Source organism: Perognathus longimembris, chromosome 25, assembly GCF_023159225.1.
Source record: "Perognathus longimembris pacificus isolate PPM17 chromosome 25, ASM2315922v1, whole genome shotgun sequence".
Lineage (NCBI taxonomy): Eukaryota > Metazoa > Chordata > Mammalia > Rodentia > Heteromyidae > Perognathus > Perognathus longimembris.
The window spans coordinates 4400750-4425425 of NC_063185.1; the positions used below are offsets into that span (position 1 = coordinate 4400750).

The following is a 24676-nucleotide window of genomic DNA, read 5'->3' on the forward strand; positions in this document are numbered from 1 at the left end:
CACACACAGCTTTAATGAGCCTTTTAGTTAGGTAAACATATACTTCAGCCTGAAAGATAGGTTCTTCTCCATAACAATGGCAAAGGAGGGGCTGGAGGCTGGGCCCTAGCCTAACTTGCCTGAGGCCGCCCGTGTCACATCCCTAGTGCTGGGGACTGTGGAGGTATTAGTGGAGAAAGGAGAAAAAGAAAGCTGAATGCTGGACAGGAGAAAATCAGAGCTGAGCCTGAGGGAGACCCATGTGTGCTACCCCAGTAGAGAAGATTGTGCAAAGGCCTGAGGCTGGCCTGCCTCCTGGTTTATCCAACCATCTGGGAGCTCCAGACAGTAGAGTTTGCAGGTAAGGCAAACCTGAACCAGGTCGAGTAGGACTTGGGGGACAGGGGGACAGGCTGTGTCTGGGTACTCCTTTAAGACTGGGGTTTGCCAGCCCAGTTCCTGCCTTTTGGAGCTTAAATTAAGTGTAAAGACATAACAATTCCTAAATAAACATAGCTCACAGAGGAATTCTGCTTCTTGCAACTTCCTTTCTTTTCTTTGTGGGTTGAACTCAGGGCTCTGTCCCTGAACTGTTTTTGCTCAAGACTAATAGCACTTGAGCCACAGAGCCACTTCCAGCTTTTTCTGTTTATGTGGTACTGAGGAATGGAATCCAGGGCTTCATGCATGCTAGGCAAGCACTCTATAAGCCATATTACCAGCCTCTCTTCCCTCCCCCCCCCCTTTTCTTTCTTTCTTATGCTGGTATAGGGGCTTGGACTCAGGACCTGGGCCCTGTCCCTTAGCTTTTTCACTCAAGGCTGGCACTCTACTATTTGAGCCATTCCTCCACCTCCAGGATTTTAATGGTTAATTGAGTGCCTTGTAACCAGGATCCTCAGATCTCTTCCTCAGTATCTAGGATCACTGGCATGAGCCACTGGCACCTGGCTTCCACAAGCTCCTGAGAGGACCATATTGTCATTTACCCAGCCAGAGATGGAAACTGCTTTGTTCTTAGTCTGTCTTCATCCAGCCAAGGGAAACCTGGCTGAGATAGAGTTGACTAGAGCTAGAAGGAAAAGGGCCTTCCAGGAAGAGAAGAAGTCATATGCAAAGGCCCAAGAACCAGGTGGGCGCCAAGAGCACGTGAATGAAAGTTTCACCTGCAAATGTGGGCTAGAATGGAGAGAGAAAGGGTAGGCAAATACAGTCATAATATTCAATGTAATAGGTCCAAATGGAACCAGATCACTTGAGGGGATGGGTGATATTGTACAACTACTTAAAGATAAGTTAAAAAGAAAGAATATGGGCTGGGAATATGGCCTAGTGGCAAGAGTGCTTGCTTCCTACACATGAAGTTCTCGGTGATTCCCCAGCACCACATATATGGAAAATGGCCAGAAGGGGCGCTGTGGCTCAGGTGGCAGAGTGCTAGCCTTGAGCGGGAAGAGGCCGGGGATGGTGCTCAGGCCCTGAGTCCAAGGCCCAGGACTGGCCAAAAAAAAAAAAAAAAAAAGAAAGAATGTGGGCAGGGACCAGATATCATATATATATATATATATATATATATATATATATAGAGAGAGAGAGAGAGAGAGAGAGAGAGAGAGAGAGAGAGAGAGACGTGTATCTGTAATCAGATATGAGAAACTAAAAACTCAAGGAAGTGCTTGACATAGTCCAATTTGTATCTTAAATAACACTCTTAAGTTTGCTCTGGGAGCAAATGAGAGTTCTGGCCACTGTACCAGGTTCGCACAAAAGACAGGAGTAGGGCTGAGCCAAGGGATCATGTCTAAAAGGTAAAGAGCAAGGAACAGAGCAGATAGCCCTCTAGAACTTGGAAGCCTGGTCAGGGCCTTGGTGGAGAGAAAAAGGCGGACTCTAAAAGGGTACATGGTTAAGGGCTGGGAGCTCACACCTGTGATCCTAGCTATTCAGGAGGCTGAGATCTGAGAATCTGAGTTCAAAGCCAGCCCGGGGAAGACAAATCCAAGAGACTTACCTCCAATTAGCCAGAAAAGCCAGTAGAGGTGTGGCTCAAGTGCTGGAGCACCAGCCTTGAAAGGTTGTGGAGGAGCCAAGGGAGAGAGTTCAAGTCCCCAGTACCAGCTCACACACCCAAAAGGGGCTACAGATTGGGTGGAGTGTATTCCTAAATTCCTGGGGTGGGGTGGGCGCGGCTGGACCTGAGCTGTGGGGCTCCAGGTGGGTGGAAACGTGGGAGGCTGGGGCCTCACAGGGTGAAGCTGGTCAAGTGAGGTGGGGATGAGTGGGCGTGCCCTATCGCGGAGGCGTGTCGTGATGGGCGTGCCCTGGTGATGGGCGTGGTTTGTGTAAGCGCCTAGGGGAAGTGGTTCGTGAGGGGGCGTGGTCATTCGGGGGCGTGGTCTGCATGGGTGCTTTGGGGGAGGTGGGCGGACCCTGGGCAAGCCTCTCAGGGTAAAAATGGTCAAGAAGGGGCGTGGCTTGTGTGAGCGCCTCGGGGGAGGTGGGCGGCCCGGGGCCACGCCACCCGCCGTTGCCGCGGCGCATTCCAGGCTCTCCCGCCCGGGGCCGAGGAGCTCCGGGGCTGACTGCGGGGCCTCCCGCCGGGCGCGGGGCGGCGGAGGAGCCAGGTGAGCCAAGTCCCATTGCCAAGGCTCCAGGTGACACCGGAGCGCCGGCTGCGTGCGCTCCCTGCGCCAGGGGGTGGCCAGCGGCGGGGCTGCGCGGTCCGGGCCCCGGGGAAGCGGGCGTCCGATCGGCGCAAGTGGGGGGTGGCGGGGGCGGTCAATCAGTAACCCGCGGCGTACACAGGGCCTTTTGTCCCGCTCCGTCCAAAGAGCACCGAGCCGCCGAGCTGGTTACTTATTGCCCACCGGGGGCAGGGACGGGCCAGCCGTGCGCCCCGCTCCGCTCCACCGGGGGACCCTACGGTGACCGGGCGGTGGAGCAGCGGCTGATCGTGAGCCGGGGCTCCGCGGGGTGCAGGCACCACCGGAGGGGCAGGCACCACCGAGGGGCACAGTCTTGATTGCAGGAGGCTCAGGACGGTCCCCAGGTCACAGTTATCCCGCAGCCGGTCAGACGTGACCTGGTCAAGGGACTCTGAGGTTGCAAGGTCTTGAACAAGGCAGTCTGGCGGTGGGGAGCAAAACCCCACGGTCTCTCCCACCCCACTTGCACCCCACTCCCAGCCGGGGCTGCGGACCTGAAGTGCTGCCGGGGCTTTTACAGAGGAGGCACCAGGCAACGCAAGGGGGAGGGTGGCTGGGTGCTGGTGGCTCACATCTGTAATCCTATCCTCTGGAGACAGATCTGAGGATCCAGGTTCGAAACCAGCCAGGGCAGGAAGGTGTGGAAGACTTTTAAACCCAGTGAATCAGCAGAAAGCCAGGCGTCTGAGGTACCCGCTCAAAGTGGTAGAACGCTAGCCTTGAGCAGAAAAAGCTAAGAGAGTGCCCAGACTCTGACCCTGAGATCAAGCCCTTAGTACTGGCACAGAGAGAGAGAGAGAGAGAGAGAGGGAGAGGGAGAGGGAGAGGGAGAGGGAGGGGGAGGGGGAGAAGGAGAGGGAGAGGGAGAGAGAGAGAGAGAGAGAGAGAGAGAGAGAGAGAGAGAGAGAGAGAGAGAGAGAGAGAGAGAGAGAGAGAGAGAGAGAGAGACCTGAGCTAAGTGGAGAAGAGCCGTATGCAAGAGATAGCATGTCAGTGGCAGGGGAGACGAAGCCATAGATTTTCTGGGTTAGGTGTCCAGTTTGATAAATTATAGAGGGTATCTTTTAAGAGTCATGCTCTTGGGCTGCAGATATGAGTGCCTGAGGTCCCTGAGTTCAAACCACCATACCACCCATCAAAAGAAAATAATTATGTTCTACTGGGGAAAGGCCTTGAGTTCCATTCCCTAGCAATTCCTTCCTTCTTTCCCCAAAAACCTGCTCTGATTCAGAGATGGAAGTTCTTCCTAGCTGTTACCCAGCCCAAGAGACAATCAGTAGATCCTTGGGACTATATTGGCTAATCTATTCCCTGCTCAATGGAGCTCAGTTCTGAGTGTTCCTTTTGGGAGACCAAGGTATTTTCATGGCAATGTGCGCTTGTACACTTGCATGTGCATGTGTGTGCTCCAGAACATTTGGGGCCTTGTCTTCTTTCTTGGTTTTTTTTTTGTTTGTTTGTTTGTTTGTTTTTTTGCTCAAGGCTGGCACTCTAGCACTTGAGCTAAACCTCCACTCACTTGCAGCTTTTTGCTGGTTAATTGGAGATAAGCATCTCACGGACTTTTCTGCCTGGGCTGGCTTCAAACTATGATCCTTGTATCTCACCCTACTGAATAGCTTAGATTCCAGGCATGAACCATTAGTGCCTGGTTTCTCATAGCATTTGGAAGAGGTTAACCAGATGCAGAGAATGTATACCTTATACCTGACAGGAATGGGTGTAAAACCAGAAGTAACTGGCCAAGGGCAGACCCAGAGAGGTGAAAACTCATGGGATGGAGTAGGGAGAAGAATTCACCAACATTGCAATGGTCCTACATATATTAACTCTCATCCACATTGCAGTATTGTTAGGATAATGCTGGAAAGAGAAACAAAGGACTTGCACATAGTGAAGAGTCACCATTTGAACTTGGCACTGTCTGACATTTAATGTCTGTGTTCTTTACAAAAGTAGTTAGCAATGCATAATAGCTAAGTGGTAGAATGTTTGTCTAGCGTGCACAAGGCTCTGAGTTCAATCCCCAGCACTTTGCAGAGTGAAACCAACAAAACCCTTATGTTGCAGGTGGCTGGTGGCTCCTGTCTGTGTAATCCCTAGCTATTCAGGAAGCTTGAGTTCTGGGGATCACAGTTCGAATCCAACCCTGGTAGGAAAGTCAGTCTGGGTCTTATCTTCAATTCACTATCAAAAAGCCAGAAGTAGAGCTATGGCTCAAGTGGTGGAGCTGTCAGCCTTGGGTTTGAAAAAGCTAAGGGACAGTTCTTAGGTCATTGAGTTCAAGCTACTGGCCCAAACAAACAAATAATGTTTGGCTTTGTTTTCTATTTCTTCCACCCCCACCCCACTCCCTTTTTGGCTCTTCAGCAATAAATTCATTTATTCAGCAAAAAATGAAAAATAAATAAATGATGTGTGTTGAGAGAGAGCAGTTCTGTCTTTCCTCCAAGGAAAGAATCGCCAAACTGCTCTTTCTGTGAACTCATGCCAGGGTCTCAGCAAGACCCAAGGCGAGCAGGAAGCCCAGCCCAGTCCCCCTGCAGCATCTCCTGTGGGGAGGGCCGTGGACTCTGGCAACAACAGAGCTGGTTCTGGTCTCTGCCCTACTACTGCCTGGCCTGGGGACCTGGATGACCCTGCTGACCATTTCCTGTCTCCATTTCCTCTTCAGTAAATGCAGGGGCTGTGCCAGCAAAAGCACTCCTGTAGCAGAAACTCTTTTTCACCTTCCCCTGTCTTAGGAAGGCGATCAGTGGGAAGTCCGGATTGGATCTCCCGCCACACACATCAGAGCATCAGGAAGGAGATGCGGCTAGTATTGGCCCTTTTGGGGGTCCTTCTGTGGGCGCCTGGAGTGCTGGCGTTGGCCCTTGAAGCCTCTGAGGAAACAGAGCTGGGTATGGCCCAGGGAGAGTGCGGCAGGAATGGATGGGCATGGGCACCAGGAAGGGACTGCTAACTGAGCGGTGCTGGGAGGGCCTTGGGCCTGGCACTGTGAAGGTGGCAGTGGGGGGCTGGCCTCCAGCATCGCCAGACCCTATCTGGCTCCCAGCAGGCACCTGTGTCTGTGTGTCTACAGAGATAACTGGCCTTTCGGGTCACAGGGCCCTAGGTGGGCTCCACAGCTGGTGGTAAGCCCCTTGGCCGTGTATGTATTGTGTGTGTGTGTGGTGTGTGTGTGTGTGTGTGTGTGTTATGCAATGGCATGTCTGGTGTGGCATGTGTGTGTGACATGCCCCAAGAGTGGCCTTGCCCTGTGTGCAGCATCTGGAGCATGTGTGGGAGCCTCTGCTGGCTGGCATGTGTCCCCAAGTAGCTTGGGTATTGACTACATTGCATGGTGCCTGGTGTGGGATGCTGCTTCAGATGGCGTTCTGGGGTTCTCTGATGTCTCCCTTCTGCCCTCAGAGCCCTGCTTGGCCTCTAGTCTGGAGAAGCAAGAGCAGGAACTGCTGGTGGCTGTCGGACAAGCTGTGCGGCTGTGCTGTGGGCAGGCTGAGCGTGGTGGCCACTGGTACAAAGAGGGCAGTCGCTTGGCACCTGCTGGCCGGGTACGGGGCTGGAGGGGCCGCCTGGAGATTGCCAGCTTCCTGCCTGAGGATGCCGGCCACTACTTCTGCTTGGCCCGTGGGTCCATGACCGTCCTGCACAATCTCACCTTGCTTGCAGATGGTAAGAGTGTAGCAAAGGGTAAGGGGTACCCAGCCTCCCATCTTGGATCTCAGATGCCTTCTGACTTCTTCTGTTTCTAAAGTAGACTCCTTGACCCTCAGCAATGATGATGAGGACCCAAAAGCCCCTGAGGACTCCTCAAACGGCCATGTCTACCCCCAGCAAGGTTGGTATGAATCCTCAAGGACTCCTGTCTCCTCTGTCTTTTGTGGGTGTGGGTATATGGGTGTGTGTGTGTGCCAGTCCTTGCACTCAGGGCCTGGGTGCTGTCCCTGAGCTTTTTAGGGCTCAAGGTTAGCATTCTACCACTTGGGCCACAGCTCCACTTCTGGCCCTTTGCTGGTTAATTGGAGATAAGAGTCTCATAGACTTTCCTGCCCAAGCTAGCTTTAAACCTCAATCTTCAGATCTCTGCCTCCTGAGTAGCTAGGTTTCTGGTAGGAGTGATCCGCGCTGGGCTTTTTTTCCACTGTCTGTCCGGTCACTGGGAAGACTGTGTGGGAGGTAGTGATCATGTTTGGAGAGCTGGTACTCACCCTTCCCCCACCCCCAGCACCCTACTGGACACACCCCCAGCGCATGGAGAAGAAACTGCACGCAGTGCCTGCTGGGAACACTGTCAAATTCCGCTGCCCAGCTGCAGGCAATCCCATGCCCACCATCAGCTGGCTCAAGGATGGACAGACCTTTCACGGGGAGAATCGCATTGGTGGCATTCGGGTAAGTGTCTGTCCCCCATACTCAGTCCCCTCATGTATACATGTAAAGCCCACGAAGAAGGCAATTGTGGCTGGGTGCCAGTGGCTCATGTCTGTAATCCCAGATATTCAGGAGGCTGAGATCTGAGAATCATAGTTCAAAGCCAGCCCAGAAAGTCCATGAGACTCATATCTCCAACTAACTACCAAAAAAAGCTGGAAGTGGAGCTTTTCTTCTTTGTCATCAGTCATGGGGCTTGAACTGAGGGCACTATCCTTGAGTTTTTTTTGCTCTAAGTTACTGCTCTACCACTGTGAGCCACAGCTCCACTCCCAGCTTTCTGGTGGTTCATTGGAGATAAGAGTCTCATGGACTTCCCTTCCTGGGCTGACTTTGAACTATGATCCTCAGATCCCAGCCTCCTGAGTCACTAGGATTTCAGACATGAACCACCCATGCTTGGCTGTTAGCAACATCTTTTGTGTTGTTTCCTATGTTTTGTTTTGATGGTACTGAGGATTGGGTACAATGCAAGGTCTCTGGCTTTCTAAGCAAGCATTCTACCATTTGGTCCACATCCATAACCTTTTCACTTTTTGGGGGGTGAGATGCTGGTACAGGGGTTTGAACTCAGTCATGTTTTCTTGGCTTGCTTGCTCAGCTGGATTCTATCACTTGAACCACACAAGTCTCACAGACTTTCCTGTCTCAGCTGTCTTTAAATTGGGATCCTCAAATCTCAACCTCCTGAGCATCTAGGATTATTGGTGTGAGCCACTTGCACTCAGCTCTTTTTGCTATTTTAGTTTAATTTTCAAATAGAGTCTTGCACTTTTGCCCATGCTGAACGCAGACAACATCTCCTACTTCTTGGGTAGCTGAGATTATAGATATGTACCATCACATCCAGTTGTTGTTGTTTTCTCTTTTTTCCCCCCTTGGGGCAGGGAACAAGTCCTGCTATGTATATAGCTCAGGCTGACCTTGAACTTGTGATCCTCCTGCCTTAGCCTCCAAGAAACCATTTCCTTTGTAAAGCAGAAGCAATCACTGACCAGTAACAATGCATCTTTAGTGGCTCACGTTTTTATGATAAGACCCTACACAGTCAGTTCCGTGCTTTAGAGAGGAAACTGACACACAGCAGACAGAGCCTGGCACCTAAGGCAAGGTGACACAGAAAGAGAGAGGTAGAGTTACAACTCAAGACTCAATGCCTAGGGCTGGGGATATAGCCTAGTGGCAAGAGTGCCTGCCTCGGATACACGAGGCCCTAGGTTCGATTCCCCAGCACCACATATACAGAAAACGGCCAGAAGCGGCGCTGTGGCTCAAGTGGCAGAGTGCTAGCCTTGAGTGGGAAGAAGCCAGGGACAGTGCTCAGGCCCTGAGTCCAAGGCCCAGGACTGGCCAAAAAAAAAAAAAAAAGACTCAATGCCTGTCATCCTGGCTACTCAGAAGGCTGGGATCTGAGGATCATGGTTCAAAGCAAGCGCAGGCAGGAAAGTCCATGAGACTCTTAACCTCCAATTAACCGCCAGAAAACCGCAAGTGGAGCTGTGGCTTGAAGTGGTAGAGCACCATCCTTGAGCAAAAGAGCTAAGGGACAGCGCACTGAGATTGAGCCCTAGGACCTGCACAAAGACTTAAATGAGGTCTGGGACACTTCTTGGAGCCTTTTTCTTTGTCCTAAGGTCCCTGGCCTTGGTCTGTGGCACTGGCCCCCTCCTTCCCTGGCCTCGGGGGTGGGTGTGCTTCTTGGTTTCCCATGGGTTCTTCCTCGGCCCCCAGCTGCGGCACCAGCATTGGAGCCTGGTGATGGAAAGTGTTGTGCCCTCTGACCGGGGCACCTACACCTGCATCGTGGAGAACTCCGTGGGCAGCATCCGCTACAGTTACCTGTTAGATGTGCTGGGTGAGTGGAGGGGACTCAGTCCTGCCCTGGATGGGGTAGAGCAGTCAAGTCCAAGTGGTAGAGCCCAGGAAAGTGTGGGAACTGTGCAGACTGGAGGAGAGGGGCCGCCAGGCAGAGGGTGTGGCATAAGGCTTACATGTGAAGAACACAGTGACTTCAGGCAGGTGGCATCGTATGGCATTGATGTGGGCAGCCAGGCTCTAGAAAGAGGGTGAGTGTTAGGCTGAGAAGCTGCTCTGAGCTCAAAGGCAATAAGGGAGCCATGGAGAGCTTAAGCTGCGTAAGCAGGAGCTGGACAGGGTCTGAGCCGTCCATTGGGAAGGCAACTTCCTTTGAACTGGGGGTAAAGCCCAGTGCCAGTAGCGCCCACCTGGAATCCCAGCTACCCAGGAGGCTGAAATTTGAGGATCAAAGTTTAAAGCCAGCCCTGGACAGGACACTTTGTGAGACTCTTATATCTAATTAACCAGCAAAAATCCAGGAGTGGAAAACCAGACACTGGCATCCTAGCTACTTGGGAAGCTGAGATCTTAGGATCATGAGTTGAAGCCAGTGCAGGCAGGAAAGTCTGTGAGATTCTTAGGTCCAATTAACCACCAAAAACAGAAGTGGAACAGTGATTCCAGTGGTAGAGTGTGCTAGCCTTGAATGAAAGCTAAGAGACAGCACCCAGGCTCTGAGTTCAAGACACACACACACACACACACACACTTGTCAATGGTGGGGAGGTAGCTAAAGAGGGTGCCTGGATAGGTGCCGCTAGCCAGGGTTGACGACCCCGGCCCGGCCCCCAGAGCGGTCCCCGCACCGGCCCATCCTGCAGGCGGGGCTCCCGGCCAACACTACGGCTGTGGCGGGCAGCGACGTGGAGCTGCTCTGCAAGGTGTACAGCGACGCACAGCCACACATCCAGTGGCTGAAGCACATTGTCATCAACGGCAGCAGCTTTGGTGCAGATGGTTTCCCCTACGTGCAAGTCCTAAAGGTGCTATCCCAGCTCCCACCTGGGTGGGGAGGTGGACACCTGCCCTCCCCCCAGCCCCTCCCCCTCCCAGGTAACCCCTGAGAATGTCCCCTGCGCTGCCGCCCCCCCCCCCCCCCGCAGACTGCAGACATCAATAGCTCAGAGGTGGAGGTCCTGTACCTGCGGAACGTGTCTGCTGAGGATGCGGGCGAGTACACTTGCCTGGCTGGCAACTCCATCGGCCTCTCTTACCAGTCAGCCTGGCTCACAGTGCTACCAGGTAGGTGCCCCAGGGGCTCTCTCCGGCCCATCTCACATGACCTGTGGATCTGGCTGTGTGAATTTTTGTGGGTTTGCTTGCAGTGTTGGGGATCAAACCCAGGCTGAGGACACGGTGGACAAGAGTTCTATCTCAGGCACCAGTGAGTGGCTCACACCTGTAGTCCTGGCTGCTCAGGAGGCTGAGATCTGAGGATCATGATTTGAGATAGGGGAGTCCAGAGACTCTTTAGTTCAAATTAACCACCAGAAAAAAAGGAAGTGGAGCTGTGGCTCAAGTGGTAAGGTGCCAGCCGAGCAAGAGCACAGGGCCCTGAGTTCAAGGCCTCACACTTCACATACACACAAACCAGGATTTATGTTTATGCCGCCATCCATGTGGCCCTCAGGAGCATAGGACCCTGTATAAATGCAGTTTTGTTTTATTTGTTTGTTTTTTTGTCAGTCCCAGGGCTTGAACACAGGTCCTAGGCATTGTCCCTGAGCTTTTTTTTTTTTTTTGCTCAAGGTTAGTGCTCTACCACTTTGAGCCACAGCCCCACTGCTGGTTTGGGGGTGGTTTATTGGAGATAAGAGTAACACGGATTTTCCTGCCCGGGCTGTCTTTGAACCACGATCTTCAGATCTCAGCCTCCTGAGTAACTAGGATGTCAGGAGTGAGCCACCAGCACCCTGCAAAAAAATTTTTTTGTGTGTCCCTAAGTGCACTGGTGGCGGGGTGCAGGGGGCCTTGCTGGGGGTGAGGCTAGACAGTAACCACTGTGGTTGTTTCCTGTCTGTCATTCATCCTTGGGGTGCAGAGGAGGATGTCACGTGGACAGCAGTGACACCAGGAAGCAAGTACACAGACATCGTCCTGTATGCTTCGGGCGCCTTCATCTTGGCTGTGCTCTTACTGCTGGCTGGCCTGTGTCGGGGGCAGACCCTCCACGGCCGCCACCCACGCCAGCCTGCCACTGTGCAGAAGCTGTCTCGCTTCCCTTTGGCTCGTCAGGTACTGTGTCAATCCCCTACACACCTCAGTCTCTACCAGGCTCTGAACCCGATTGCATTAAGCAGGCTGGTCTTTCACTGTGCAGTTCTCTCTGGAGTCTGGTTCCTCGGGCAAGTCAAGCTCATCCTTGGTGCGGGGTGTCCGGCTGTCCTCCACGGGTCCTCCCTTGCTGGCTGGCCTTGTGAACTTGGACCTTCCTCTGGACCCACTGTGGGAGTTCCCTCGGGACAGGTACCTGGAGCAGGATGAGGAAGGGGCTGTTGTAGCGTTCAGAGCACTGAGGCCTGGGCTTCCTTGGTCTCCAGGCTGGTGCTCGGAAAGCCACTGGGTGAGGGCTGCTTTGGGCAGGTGGTTCGAGCAGAGGCCTTCGGGATGGACCCCGCCCAGCCAGACCAAACCAGCACTGTGGCTGTCAAGATGCTCAAAGGTGGGTATGACTGCCAGGGGTGTGGAGACTGGAAGTCGTAGAAGGGGACCCCAGTGCTGCCCCACTCATGGGGTACTGAGAGAGACTTCAGGATGTTGAAGAGTTGACTTCTGAGTGCCCAGGCCTCAAGCTCAAACCCCAGGAATACACCCACACCCAAACACACATAAAGTCCCAGACCCCAAGGTGTTGTATAGAATACACTCAGTAGCCAGACACTAGTGACTCACACCCGTCATCCCAGCTACTCAGAAGAGGCTGAGATCTGAGAATCATGATTTGAAGCCAGCCGGGCAGGAAGGCTCTTAAGACTCTTATCTCTAATGAACTATCAGAAAACTGGAAGTAGCACTGTGGCTCAAAGTGGTAGAACAGTAGTCTTGAGCGAAAGAGCTCAGTGACAGTCCCCATGACCAACAACAACAAAAACAGAATGCACTTAGATCCTTCCCACAGGGGCCTCAGACTGCTGTCTCCAGCTCCTTCTGCAAAAAATGGCCCTGGCCACCATTCCACTCCCTCCCTCCCCCTTCCCAGTCTGCACAGCTGGAACCACCTGGCGCTCTGTGGATGGCAGGGATTGAGAAATATGCCTTATGATAATTGCTGTCTGGATGGGGGCTGGGGAGGAGTCATATCATTCTATCACTGTCCCAAGGCCATCAACCCCCAGGTCAGGCCTGGGGGTGCATCCTGGGTTTGAAGCGGAAGCTCTCCCTAGCTGTGCCCTGGCAGCAGCCTCCCCGAATTCCCAGGCCAGATGGGTGGCAGGCCATACTTCACCTCAGGGTGCCAGTGCACTTTCTACCCCTAGGAACTGTCCCCCCCCTTCCCTCCCAGCTCAGGGACCAGTGCCAACCCCTCCACATACAGCTTCCTTCCTGTTTGGAGGTCTTAACTCTTGCCTGTCTTTTATTTCCTAAACCTGCTCACAGGAAGGCTCACTTTCAGATTCTTTCCTTCTTTTTTTCTGCTGGTCTTGGGGCTAAAACTCAGAACACTATCCCTGAGCTATTTTTTTTTTTTTTTTGTCAGTTCCAGGGCTTGAATTTAGGGCCCGGGTGCTGTCCCTGAGTTCTTCTGCTCAAGCCTAATGCTCTACTACTTTGAACCATAGCTCCACTTCTAGTTATCTGGTGGTTAATTGGAGATAAAAATCTCGTGGACTTTCCTGCTCTGGCTGGCTTCAATCTGCAGCTCTCCGCCTCTTCTGAGTAGCTAGGATTACAGGCATGAGCAACCAGCACCTGGCTTGTCCCTGAGCTTCTTTGCTCAAGGCTGGTGCTCTACTACTTGAGCCACAGCTCGGCTTTGGGTTGTTAATTAGAGACAAGTCCCACAGACTTTCCTGTGCAGGATAGTTTCAAACCTTGATTCTCAGATCTCAGGCTCCTGAGTAGCTAGGATGACTGGTGTGAGCCACCTGAGTGTGGGCTCAGTGCTCCCTGGCCTGGGTCCAGTCCCACTGCGTGCCTGCCTCGTGTGGCTGGACAGCAGTGTCCTCACCCATTCGCTGTCCTCTCAGACAACGCCTCTGACAAGGACCTGGCAGACCTGGTCTCAGAGATGGAAGTTATGAAGCTGATTGGCCGACACAAGAACATCATCAACCTGCTGGGTGTCTGCACCCAGGAAGGTGGGCCAGAGCTAGGGGCAGGCCTGAGGGGTGGGGTGGGGGGCACAGACAGAGTCTCGGCAGCCTGGCCATCCCGCACACTCTTGCCCCCTCTGTAGGGCCTCTGTATGTGATCGTGGAGTGTGCTGCCAAGGGAAATCTTCGCGAGTTCCTTCGGGCCCGGCGACCCCCAGGCCCTGACCTCAGCCCCGATGGGCCACGGAGCAGCGAGGGTCCCCTGGCCTTCCCAGCCCTGGTCTCCTGCGCCTACCAGGTGGCCAGGGGCATGCAGTACCTGGAGTCCCGCAAGGTGGGGGTGACGGACAGCCCTTGGGGCCATTTGCACATGCTCCTGCTGGTGTCATTAATCATCCCCAACTGCTCTGTCTTCACTCTGTCACCCTGTGTCCCCCATCTTCATTCCCCACTCCCCACCCCAGTCAGCTAAAGCTACCTGGCCGTTTCCTTTCCATTCCCTGACCCAAAGGCAAGGAAGTAGAGAACTTAGATGTTTTAGGTTTCTCTCTCCTCCCTGCTTCCTTCCTTCCCTCATCCCTTCCTCCTTCTTTCCCTCCTTCCTCCCTCTATTGCTCCTTTCTTTCCTCCATTCTTCCCTCCCTTCCTTCTTCCCTTCCTCCCTCCCTTCCTTCTTCCCTTCCTACCTCCCTTCCATTCTTCCTTCTTTTTATCTCTTCCTTCATCAATCACTCCCTCTTTTTCATTTTTCCTTCCTCTGTCCCTCCTCCCGCCCTTTCTCCTTCCTGTCTTTCCTATTCTTATCCCCTCCCATCTCTTTTCTGAATCTCCCTCATCTGTAAAATGGGTGGATGAGTTTGGGCACGCTCCCACGAGTGCGCGCACGCGCACGCGCACACACACACAGAGGCTTACTGGGCACAACTCCAAGCCATGTGTCCTAATGAGCCCAAATCCCCTCTTCTGTCCCCTGTCTTGTCCTCAGTGCATCCACAGGGACCTGGCTGCCCGCAATGTGCTGGTGACCGAGGACAATGTAATGAAGATCGCCGACTTCGGGCTGGCCCGCGGCGTCCACCACATTGACTACTACAAGAAAACCAGCAACGTGAGGCAGGGCAGGACAAAGTTGGGTGCCAGGGTGGGGGCGGGACCTCCCCAGAGACCTGGGGACTCAGGCAGTGTCCCCACCACTCCTCCCCCCCTCCCCAGGGCCGCCTGCCTGTCAAGTGGATGGCGCCTGAGGCCTTATTTGACCGTGTATACACACACCAGAGTGACGTGTGAGTCTTGGAGGCCCCGGGGCTGGGTGGCTGCCACCATCACTGTCCTCCCTGGGGAAAGGGACGAGGCCTGACCAGAGTCAGAGAGCTTTTCTTTTTTTTCTTTTTTTTTTTTTTTGCCAGTCCTGGGTCTTGAACTCAAGGCCTCATGATCTGACTTGGCTATTTTACCCAGGGCTGGCATTCTACCATTTGAACCATACTTCCACCTTTCTGGCAGTTAATGGGAGATTAAGAGCCTCACAGACTTGTTTGCCTGGGCTGGCTCTCAGTCTCCTGAGTCACTAGGATGACAGACATGAGCCACCAGCAACCGGCTCCAGGGTTTTCTTCTGAACAGAACCAGGCCCCAGCAGACACAGTTGTGTCCCCCCTCCCTGGCCCCAGGGTAGGGGGAAGCTATGCCCTGGCTGAGCCCTGCTGAGCCCTGGTCCTGCCCCCAGGTGGTCTTTCGGCATCCTGCTCTGGGAGATTTTCACTCTTGGGGGATCTCCGTACCCCGGCATCCCTGTGGAGGAGCTGTTCTCACTGCTTCGAGAAGGACATCGGATGGACCGGCCCCCCAACTGCCCCGCAGAGCTGTGAGGCCTTGCTCTGCCCTCCCCCACTTTCCCCATCCTCATCCTCTGCAATGATTTCAGGATTTGACCCTGACTCTAGGGTCAGCTGCTGCTGCTGACCTCTAGTTCCTCTTCCTCCTCTCCCTGGGCCCAGCCTATCGGGCCAGGGAGTGGGCAACCCATCCGGGACCCCAAACCTGGATTCTGCACCCTTCTGCTGAATCGCCCTGCTATACCAATAGTTAAACCCTTACCTATAGCTGGGCTCTCACACCTTCTCACATCCTAGCTACTCAGGAGGCTGTGAGACTCTTAGTGTGGTGCTGCGGCTCAACGTGATAGAGCACCAGCCTTGAGCAAAAGAGCTCAGGGACTAAGCTCAAGCCTCAGGACCACCACCACCAACAAAAACCCTTACCCAGCCCTGCTAGGTCCAACTCAAGGGCCCCTGAGCCTCCCCACCCTTACTTATCTCAGGTACGGGCTGATGCGTGAATGCTGGCATGCTGTACCGTCCCAGAGACCCACTTTCAAACAACTCGTGGAGGCCTTGGACAAAGTCCTGCTGGCTGTCTCTGAGGAGGTACTGTCCCCCCTGTGATCCCCTCTGCCCCTCAGGGCTCCCCTCTTCCCCCCCTCCCTGGGCACCTTCAACCTGAGCACATGGGCATCCTTTCTCGGTGGCCGGAGGCTGACTAGCCCGTCTCTTCCAGTACCTTGACCTGCGCCTGACCTTTGGCCCCTATGCCCCTTCCAGCGGGGATGCCAGCAGCACCTGCTCCTCCAGTGACTCTGTCTTCAGCCACGACCCCCTGCCACTCGGGCCAGCTCCCTTCCCCTTTCCCGGGGTGCAGACAGGAACTGGGGCATGAGGTGGCCCTGGGCCTCCTGGCTCAGCTACAGGCTGGCGCAGTATAACTTGGGCTGCTCCAGATCTCTGCTTTGGGGAGACCTGCCCTTCGTCTCAGGGCTCCTCCATGAAGCTCCCAGCTGCAGCCTTCAGTCCCCACCTCGCAGTTCGGAGTTGCGATGCCATTGTTTCCTGTTTGTTTTTCTTTTGTCTTGTTTCTGTGCCAGTCTTGAGGCTTGAACTCAGGGCCTGAGCACTGTCCCTGAGTTTGTTTCCCTCATGGCTAGCGCTCTACCGCTTGAGCCACAGAGCCACTTCTGGCCTTTGAGTGGCTCATCAGAGATCAAAGTCTCCTGGACTTTGCTGCCCAGGCTGGCTTTGAACAAGGACCCTCAGATCTCAGCTTCCTGAGTAGCCTGCATGATAGGTGTGAGCTGCCAATGCCAGTATCCTGGGAGCTGGAGTCGGCCTCCTATGCCTCCGCACCCGGCCCTCAATGCTGGGGCCTCCCTGGGCCTGGCTGCAGAGCTACTGGGGTCAGCTGAACCCCCCTTGCTTCATGACAGCAGGGAGAGGTTAAATGCCTGGGAGCCCCACTGCCCATGTCCCTCCCCCTCTGCTTGTCCCCCAATCCTGGGGGAAAAGCAACACTGACTCTGGTTACCCCGAAGAGTGTGGAAACCTGCCAGGAAACCCACAAGAGCAAATGACCTTTTATAAATTATTTTTTTTGAAATAAAATCTCCCATGTGCTTTGATGTCTCTCCCCCCTCCCCCAGCCACCCCCTCCCCACTCCAGGGGTATGGGTGGGAATATAAGGGTGGGGCGCCCCCAGGCTGGACGGCACAGACAGGGAAAGCCATGTGCATCTGCCTTTGTCTGTCTGTCCTGCCAGGAACTGTCTTGAGGAAATGTGCCTGGGTATGTAACACATCCTAGGGCGGGCCCCACGGGGTGCCCCACTGTCCCCCAGGAATCTGGCAGCTCCCTTCCTCCCCTGTCAAGGGTTGAACCAAGCTGACCACGAACACCCCATGAAAAGCCTTAACCCAAGCCCGCAGCCACTGCCTGCTCCCATGCTCTGGCCAGCCCCCAGGAGCTGGGGGCTGTGCCCGCCCCGCCTGGCCTGGCCTGGCCAGTGTCCCGGGCAGCAGCTGCTTGCCGCCTGGCTGGGCCGCAGCTGTCCCTGCCTCAGCCGAGGAGGCCGTCACGGCCTTGTTCTCAGAGAGATCAGCTTCCCACAGCACTCATCCTGGAACCTTCCTTGGTTTCCAGCTCCTGGCCACAACCTTTCCCCACCTGTGTGGAGACCACGGACAGCGCTCAAGGCCCAGTAACCCCTGCCAGGTTCTGCGGGCTCCCTGACCAGAACTGCCCTTGATGGAAGCCGGAGTCATCTCACCGGCTTTCAGACAGTGCAGGCTGAGAATGTATCTAGGACCTGAAAGACTAGATATAAGAATTTAAGCTGAGGGGCTGGGGATATGGCCTAGTGGCAAGAGTGCTTGCCTCATATACATGAGGCCCTGGGTTCAATTCCCCAGCACCACATATACAGAAAATGGCCAGAAGTGGCGCTGTGGCTCAGGTGGCAGAGTGCTAGCCTTGAGCAAAAAGAAGCCAGGGACAGTGCTCAGGCCCTGAGTCCAAGCCCAGGACTGGCAAAAAAAAAAAAAGAATTTAAGCTGAGGGCCAGGAATATGGCTTAGTGGTAGTAGTGCTTGCCTAGCAAGCATGAAGACCTGGGTTCAATTCCTCAATACCACATAAACAGAAGTGGCACTGTGGCTCAAGTGGTACAGTGCTTGCCTTGAGCAAAAGCTCAGGGACAGTGTCCAGGCCCTGAGTTCAAGCCCCAGGACCGGCAAAAAATAAATAAAAATAAAATGTCAAAAGGGAGTCCCGTGTTCCCTACAGGAAGTGGGCTCTCCACAGGCCTGAGGCATACTGCGGCTCAAAAGCAGGTTGTGCAGAAGGTGGGGGCATCCCAGGCTGCAGCCCCTCCCTGCCACCATCCCTGGCAGGCACATGGCGTTGGAGTGCTTGCCAAATTCCTGATGTCCCATGTCACAGAGAGACAGATGCTACTCATTCCCAGGACAAGCTTTGTTGCTTTCTCCCCGGGCGGCTCTGGGCAGCAGCAGCAGCTGGGCCTGGCCCCCTTGGATGGACTGACTGCCTAGGCTCTGGGCCCAGCTCTAGACTGCCACTTGTGGGCTGTTTGCATCAGTCAGGCTCTGGTTAGAGTGACAGACAGACAGAGAGGCCTAGAAAGCCACACACTTAAGGGACAGACAGGTGGCTCCTGGCTACAGTGAAGGCACCTGGGGTCAGGGGCAGATTGTACACAGGGTGCAAGGAGAGTTAGGGTTCTGAGCCTCTCTTTCCTCACCCTGCCTGACTGTAACCCAGGAATGAATGGCACCACCCCCCACAATTGCTATATAAACAACAGCTGTCCCTGCACGGAGATTAGCCAGGAATGGCCTCAGGACTGCCTGGCTGCTAGGAGCAGTGACCTCATTCCTGTCTCAGGGCTGTCTCTCCAGGAAGAAAGACACTTGTTCTCCATTTCCCAGATGAGGACACCGAGACTCGGAAGGAGGAGGCTAAGAACTGAGGATTGGGATTGGAAGCTAGCTTGGGCGGGAAGTCCTCTGAGATTTCTTTCCTCCAAAAACCACAGGAGGGCTGGAGATGTGGCCTAGTGGCAAGAGTGCTTGCCTCATATACATGAGGCCCTGGGTTCAATTCCCCAGCACCACATATACAGAAAATGGCCAGAAGTGGCGCTGTGGCTCAAGTGGCAGAGTGCTAGCTTTGAGCAAGAAGAAGCCAGGGACAGTGCTCAGGCCCTGAGTCCAAGCCCCAGGACTGGCCAAAAAACAAAACAACAACAACAAAAAAAAACAAAAACAAGAAACCACAGGAAATGCTAAAAGTGCAGCTGTGGCTCAAGGGGTAGAGAACCAGCCTTAAATGTAAAAGCTAAGGGTCCAGGGAATGTGGCCTAGTGGTAGAGTGTTTGCCTTGCATGCATGAAGCCCTGGGTTTGATTGCCCAGTACCACATAAACAGAAAAGGCCAAAAGTGGCTAGCCTTGCCTCAGGGCTGATGTGCGCGCGTACACACACACACACACACACACACACACACACACACACACACACACACGCTGCTGGGTGGATAAGACCAAGTGTGTCCTGGAATAGATGACAGCGGACTATGGAGAACCTGGTCTTAATCAAGAGATTTTCTAGGCTAGGCTGGCAGGCTGCGCGGTCCTGGGCTACAGGACAGCTACCATGAAGGAACCTGAAGGGGGCTGCATCCGGTGGGGGTCCTCCCCCCAGCATTCACTGGTGAGTGGGGCGAGCCTGACGACTCTTCTTGGTGTTAAAGTGGCACACAAGGACACCCCTCACTTCTGTAATTGCCTGAGGGGCTTCCATTGTTCACCAGCAATTCCATCCTCAAGACTGCTTACTGAAGCTAGGCACCTGTGGTTCCCGCCTGTCACAGCCACTCAGGAGGCTGATCTCTGAGGAGCAAGGTTCAAAGATTAATTGAATGGCAAAATTGGAGAGACTCTAGTTCCAACTAACCAACTCCAACTCCAGCTCAGCAAAATACTGAGCTGGAGGCATGGCTCAAGTGATAGAGCTTCAAACTAACAAGTGCATGAGGCCCTGAATTCAAGCCCTCAGGACTGGTACAAAAGAATAAAGACAGTCACTCCACAGCCATGGTTGAAACAATTAAAGTGTTTCCAGAGCCAGCCAAGGAGGTGGCTCAATGGGACGTGCCTGGCCTGCCCCAGCCCTGGGTTGAGTTGAGCAGGTACTTTCTCACTGCAAAGCACCCTTTTCATTCCCACTCTTTCCCTAAACGGGAAACACTGCCTTGAGTTGATTCTTCCTGTAAGACGCCCCCCCTTCCCCTTTTAGCTGTCCCTATGTTTGCTCCCCTCCCCCACCCTGCCCCAGAGCCACAGCTGGCAGAACTGGGGTGTGTGACTTGCTCAGGAGAGAGAAAGGACCGGAAGGACTGGACAGGACCCATTCCCATTCCCAGGACAGGCTCTGGGCTCCCCCATGGCGCACTTCCCACTCTCCAGGACCCATCACCTGCTGTAGGATTTAGCCTAATCCCAGCTCTGGAGGAGGCAGCTGCAGCTCTCTTCCAGAGGAAATCTCCCTTTTTAGTCCCTTTGCCACCGAAATCTGACCTCCCTGGGCACCTGGGCCCCATGGCTGGGCCCCCAGTCCTCCACAAGCCCCTGAGGAAGGGGGGGGGGGCGTGAAATTGCCAACAGCTGAGGACAGTGAGCAACCCTGCTTCCTCCCCAGCCCCGTCTCCCACATTCCACAGCCAGTCTTCTCTGGACTCCAGGGCCTGGCTCCTGGCTCACATTCACATCGTTGGTGTGTGTGTGTGTGTGTGTGTGTGTGTGTGTGTGTGTGTGTGTGTGTGTGTGTGTTGGTACTGGGGCTTGAACTCAGGGCCTGGGCACTATCCCTGAGCTTTTCCACTCAAGGCTAGTGCTCTACCACTTGAGCCACAGCTCCACTTTTGGCTTTTGGGTACTGAATTGGCGGTAAGAGTATGAGGAGCTGGATGCTGGTAGCCCACACTTGTGATCCTAGATACTAAGGGAGAGGAGATCTGAGGACTACAGTTTGAAGCTAGCCAGGGCAGGAAAGTCCTTGAGAATCTTAGCTCCCATTAACCATCAAAAAGCTAGAAGTGGAGCTTGGGCTCAAGTAGTAGAGTGCCCTTAAGAGTAGAAAAGCTCAGGGCTAGTGCCTAGGCCCTGAGTTCAAGCTCCAGTACTGGTACACACACACACACACACACACACACACACACACACACACACACAAAAGCCCATTGAATGCAGTCTGAACCATTTCCTAGACACTCCCAGCATTCCTCCCTCCTCCTTCCCTATCTGGTCTCCAGCCCCAGAACCTTCTGTCTGCCATCCTAAGCTTAGTCCCACCCCAGGGCCTTTGCACTTACCCGTCCCTCTGCCTACACTGGTACCCAGTTTCTCTAACTTATACTCAGAACAAAGGCCACCTCTTAAGGAAGGCCTCTCTGGACCACAGTGGTTAAAGTCCCCCTCTGTGAGTCCATATTCTTAGCCTCTTGTTTGTTTTCTTTTGCAAGAATGACCTCTGAGAAGCCAGGGCTTGTCCTGTCCATAGACAAAACTCAAAGGTCCCCAAGGAGAAGTGGCAATTACCAATACGTGTGCTGACAATGCATGGGGCCCGGGGTCCAGCCTTAAGCAAAAATGTTAAGGGACAGCACTTAGGCCCCAAATTCAAGCTCTAGGACCAGCACACACACACACACACACACACACACACACACACTAATAAATACCTAGGTGCTGGTAGCTCATACCTGTAATCCTAGCTACTGAGATCTGTGGATCACGGTTCAAAGGCAGGCCTGGGCAGGAAAGTCTGTGAGACTTTTATCTCCATTTAACCACCAGAAAACCGGAAGTGGTGCTGTGGCTCCAAGTGGTAGAGTGCTGTTCTTGAGCAAAAGAGCTCAGGAACAGTGCCCAGGACCAGAGTTCAAGCCCAAGCCCAACAAAAAATAAAATGGGTAGGGCCAGAAGTAAAGCGAGTAACTGGGTCAGTGTGAGTGATTCAGGGGCCTGGGGATGGATATGTTCAGCAGGAAAAAATTATCACGGAACCAGCACCACCCCAACTCCACCATCCTCATGCCTTGCACCCCAGTTCCATCATGTATTCTTGTGTGTGTGTGTGTGTGTGTGTGTGTGTGTGTGTGAATCTATGTGTGTGCCAGTCCTGGGGCTTGAACTCAGAGCCTCGGCACTGTCCCTAAGCTTTTTGGCTCAAGGCTAGCTCTTTTACCACTTCAGCCACAGCCCTACTTTTAAGAGTCCTTTCTGGTCTCAGATCTCAGCCTCCTGAGTAACTAGGATGACAGGTGGGAGCCATAGAACCCCAGTTCCTTCATTCTTGTGTCCTGAACCCCAACTATCCCCTGTCCTATCCTCACCTGTCACCTTCATTCACCTGTCAGGCCTCAGTCCTAGGAGAGATCTTACCAAGCAGAAAGAGCTGTGGCGCACACTGGGATGTGAGTACCACCTGCTGGCGATTTTGGGAATTGCAGGGTCCCACTTCAGCCTGGCCTAAGGTAGAAATCTGAGTGGGGAATCCTGTGAGCCCCCCTCCCACACTAGTGGTTATCAGATCATTCCTGGAGACTGTTGATTCTGCTGCTCTGTTTTTCAGAATGGTTCTTGCTCAGACAAGTCACTGATAAGCAAAACTGTCATTGCCCTTGGATGATGGTGTGTGTGTGTGTGTGTGTGTGTGTGTCCACACATGTGTGCACCAGTCCTGGGGCTTGAACTCAGGGCCTGGGTGCTGCCCCCTGAGCTATTTTTACTCAGGGCTTATACTCTATCCCTTGAGCCACAGCTCTACGTCTGGCTTTGTGGTGGTAAATTGGAGAGAAGAGTCTCCTGGGACTTTCCTTCCTGGGCTGGCTTTGAACCCCAGTCTTCAAATCTCAGCTTCCTGAGTGGCTGGGATTACAGGGGTGAGCCACCACCACCAGAACCTGGCTTGGAACTCTTGAACCCCCACTCTATTGGGTCTGAAGTGGGGCTGATTCTTGCCTCTAGCCTTCCTGGAGGACTGGACAGGGTGAAAAGCCAATGCTTCTTAAGCAACGGCAACCCCAGCATGTGCTGTGCCAGTTCTGGCTGCATTTTGTGGTTTTGTGACCCCCTCTGTGATAGTCCCCGATGCTTCCTGACCCTCTGAGCCACCACCTGTGGCTGGAAGAGGCTAGCCTCTCCCACAGAGAGGTACACCTCTTGTGAGCAGCAGAGATTTGAACCAGGGCCTGTCTGCCCACCACATCAGATGGGCAATCCCATCATCCTTCACTCGGTCTTCTCTTCTGAAAAATGGGGGTCCAGGTTTGTAGAATGGATGTCCATTCGCCACAGTGTAGCACACAGATAAGCACTCAGTAAATGGTGGCTGTGTTTAAGTGGCTCACGGAGGGACCCCAGGACAGGACAGAGAGAAAGCCCATGTCAGAGGTACCAGCTAGGAGAAGCATTGAATGCCGCACTCAGGGGCTTCCAAAGGTTCTAGAATCAGGGAAGGTATAGCCGGGGGCACTAGGGGGGTGATCTGCTCTTTCCCATTGGCTTCGGAAGCTTGAGGGGTGCCAGAGGAGGGTGAAGGGCGATAGGCATCAGGAAGCTCATTTGGTAGAAGCCAGAACCTGCCCTGTGTAGATCCCATGGTAGCCACACGGTGGCGATTGCGCACCATCAATGCTTTGACTCCGTGTCGGCCAAACAAAAGCTCAGTTCTGAAGCCTTCTAGGTGACTGGCAGGCCCCAGGCAGAACCCTTGTGACAGGCCTGTGAGGTTCAGTCCTTTGGTAGTCCCAGCTTCCTCACATGTGGAAACCGTGGGTCAGAGAAGTAAAAATAGAGCACCCAGGCAGGATCTGAACCAGGAAGTGCTGCGGGAGAATAGTATCTCTCAATGTGGCTGCCAGCAATCCTGACCCCCTCCCAGGAGGGGAACGTTAGAGGAGACAAAGAAGACTTTAGTTTCCCTTTTTCTCTCTCTATACTTCTTGTTTGCTTGCTTGTTTGTTTGACAGAGTCTCACTGTAGAGCCCAGGGTGGTTTCAAATTTATGATCCTTGGGGCTGGGAATATGGCCTAGTGGCATGTATACATGAGGCCCTGGGTTTGATTCCCCAGCACCACATATACAGAAAACGGCCAGAAGTGGCGCTGTGGCTCAAGTGGCAGAGTGCTAGCCTTCAGCAAAAAGAAGCCAGGGACAGTGCTCAAGCCCTGAGTCCAAGGCCCAGGACTGGCCAAAAAAAAAAAAAAATTATGATCCTTCTGCCTCAGTGTTGGGATCAACCACAGGTGTGGGCCACCATGCCCAACCTTCCCTCTGAAGGTTAGATCATTTACACGGTGTTTGCAATGGCAGTGAGATAGATGATGAGTAGGTGCTTCTTCTGGGGTAAACAGAAGGTCTCCTTCCTCCCCCCACTTTATATTCACCTAGGCTCCTGAGACTATATTTCCAGATCCTTTTAGCTCCCATTTCTCTGTGCCAGACACTATGCCAAACATTCTCGGAGTCATATTAAGCCAATGCTACATCACTGAGCTGTATTCCTACCCCTAAACATTTTTTTTTTTTTTTTTTTTGGCTAGTCCTGGGCCTTGGACTCAGGGCCTAAACAACATCCCTGGCCTCTTCCCGCTCAAGGCTAGCACTTTGCCACCTGAGCCACAGCGCCCCTTCTGGCCGTTTTCCATATATGTGGTGCTGGGGAATCGAACCGAGAGCTTCATGTGTAGGAGGCAAGCACTCTTGCCACTAGGCCATATTCCCAGCCCTAAACATTCTTTCTTCATGTACTTAGCAGCTACTGGATGCTGGCCACAAGAGGCCATAATACTCCAGGCTCTTGTTGTGTATTATAAATAGAAAAGGTATTTGGAGCCAGGCCCTGGTGACTCACACCTGTAATCCTAGCTACTCAGGAGGCTGAGATCTGAGGGTGGTGGTTCAAAGCCAGCTCAGGCAGGAGAGTCCTTGAGACTCTTATCTCAAATTAGCCACCAGGAAACCGGAAGTGGTGCTGTGGCTCAAGTGGTAGAGCTCTAGCCTTGAGCTGAAGAGTTCAGGAATGGCATCCAGTTCAAAT

At 53.6% G+C, this 24676-nt stretch overlaps 1 protein-coding gene across 2 annotated transcripts; it reads left to right on the forward strand.

Moving 5' to 3' along the window:
* Positions 1 to 5038: 5038 nt before the first annotated feature.
* On the forward strand, positions 5039 to 16095 carry Fgfr4 (fibroblast growth factor receptor 4). Of its 2 annotated transcripts, none has more exons than XM_048334105.1 (17): positions 5039 to 5584; positions 6096 to 6359; positions 6442 to 6525; positions 6913 to 7079; positions 8850 to 8973; positions 9768 to 9958; positions 10079 to 10217; positions 11017 to 11210; positions 11296 to 11441; positions 11516 to 11637; positions 13163 to 13273; positions 13372 to 13562; positions 14214 to 14336; positions 14441 to 14511; positions 14955 to 15092; positions 15549 to 15654; positions 15785 to 16095. In XM_048334105.1, the coding sequence occupies exons 1-17, from the start codon at positions 5362 to 5364 to the stop codon at positions 15941 to 15943; spliced, it is 2553 nt and encodes an 850-aa protein (XP_048190062.1). In that variant the 5' UTR covers positions 5039 to 5361; the 3' UTR covers positions 15944 to 16095. The 2 variants fall into 2 exon arrangements, with proteins under 2 accessions (XP_048190062.1, XP_048190063.1); XM_048334106.1 differs by having other exon boundaries at positions 5039 to 5581; positions 6093 to 6359.
* The last annotated feature ends 8581 nt before the right edge of the window (positions 16096 to 24676 follow it).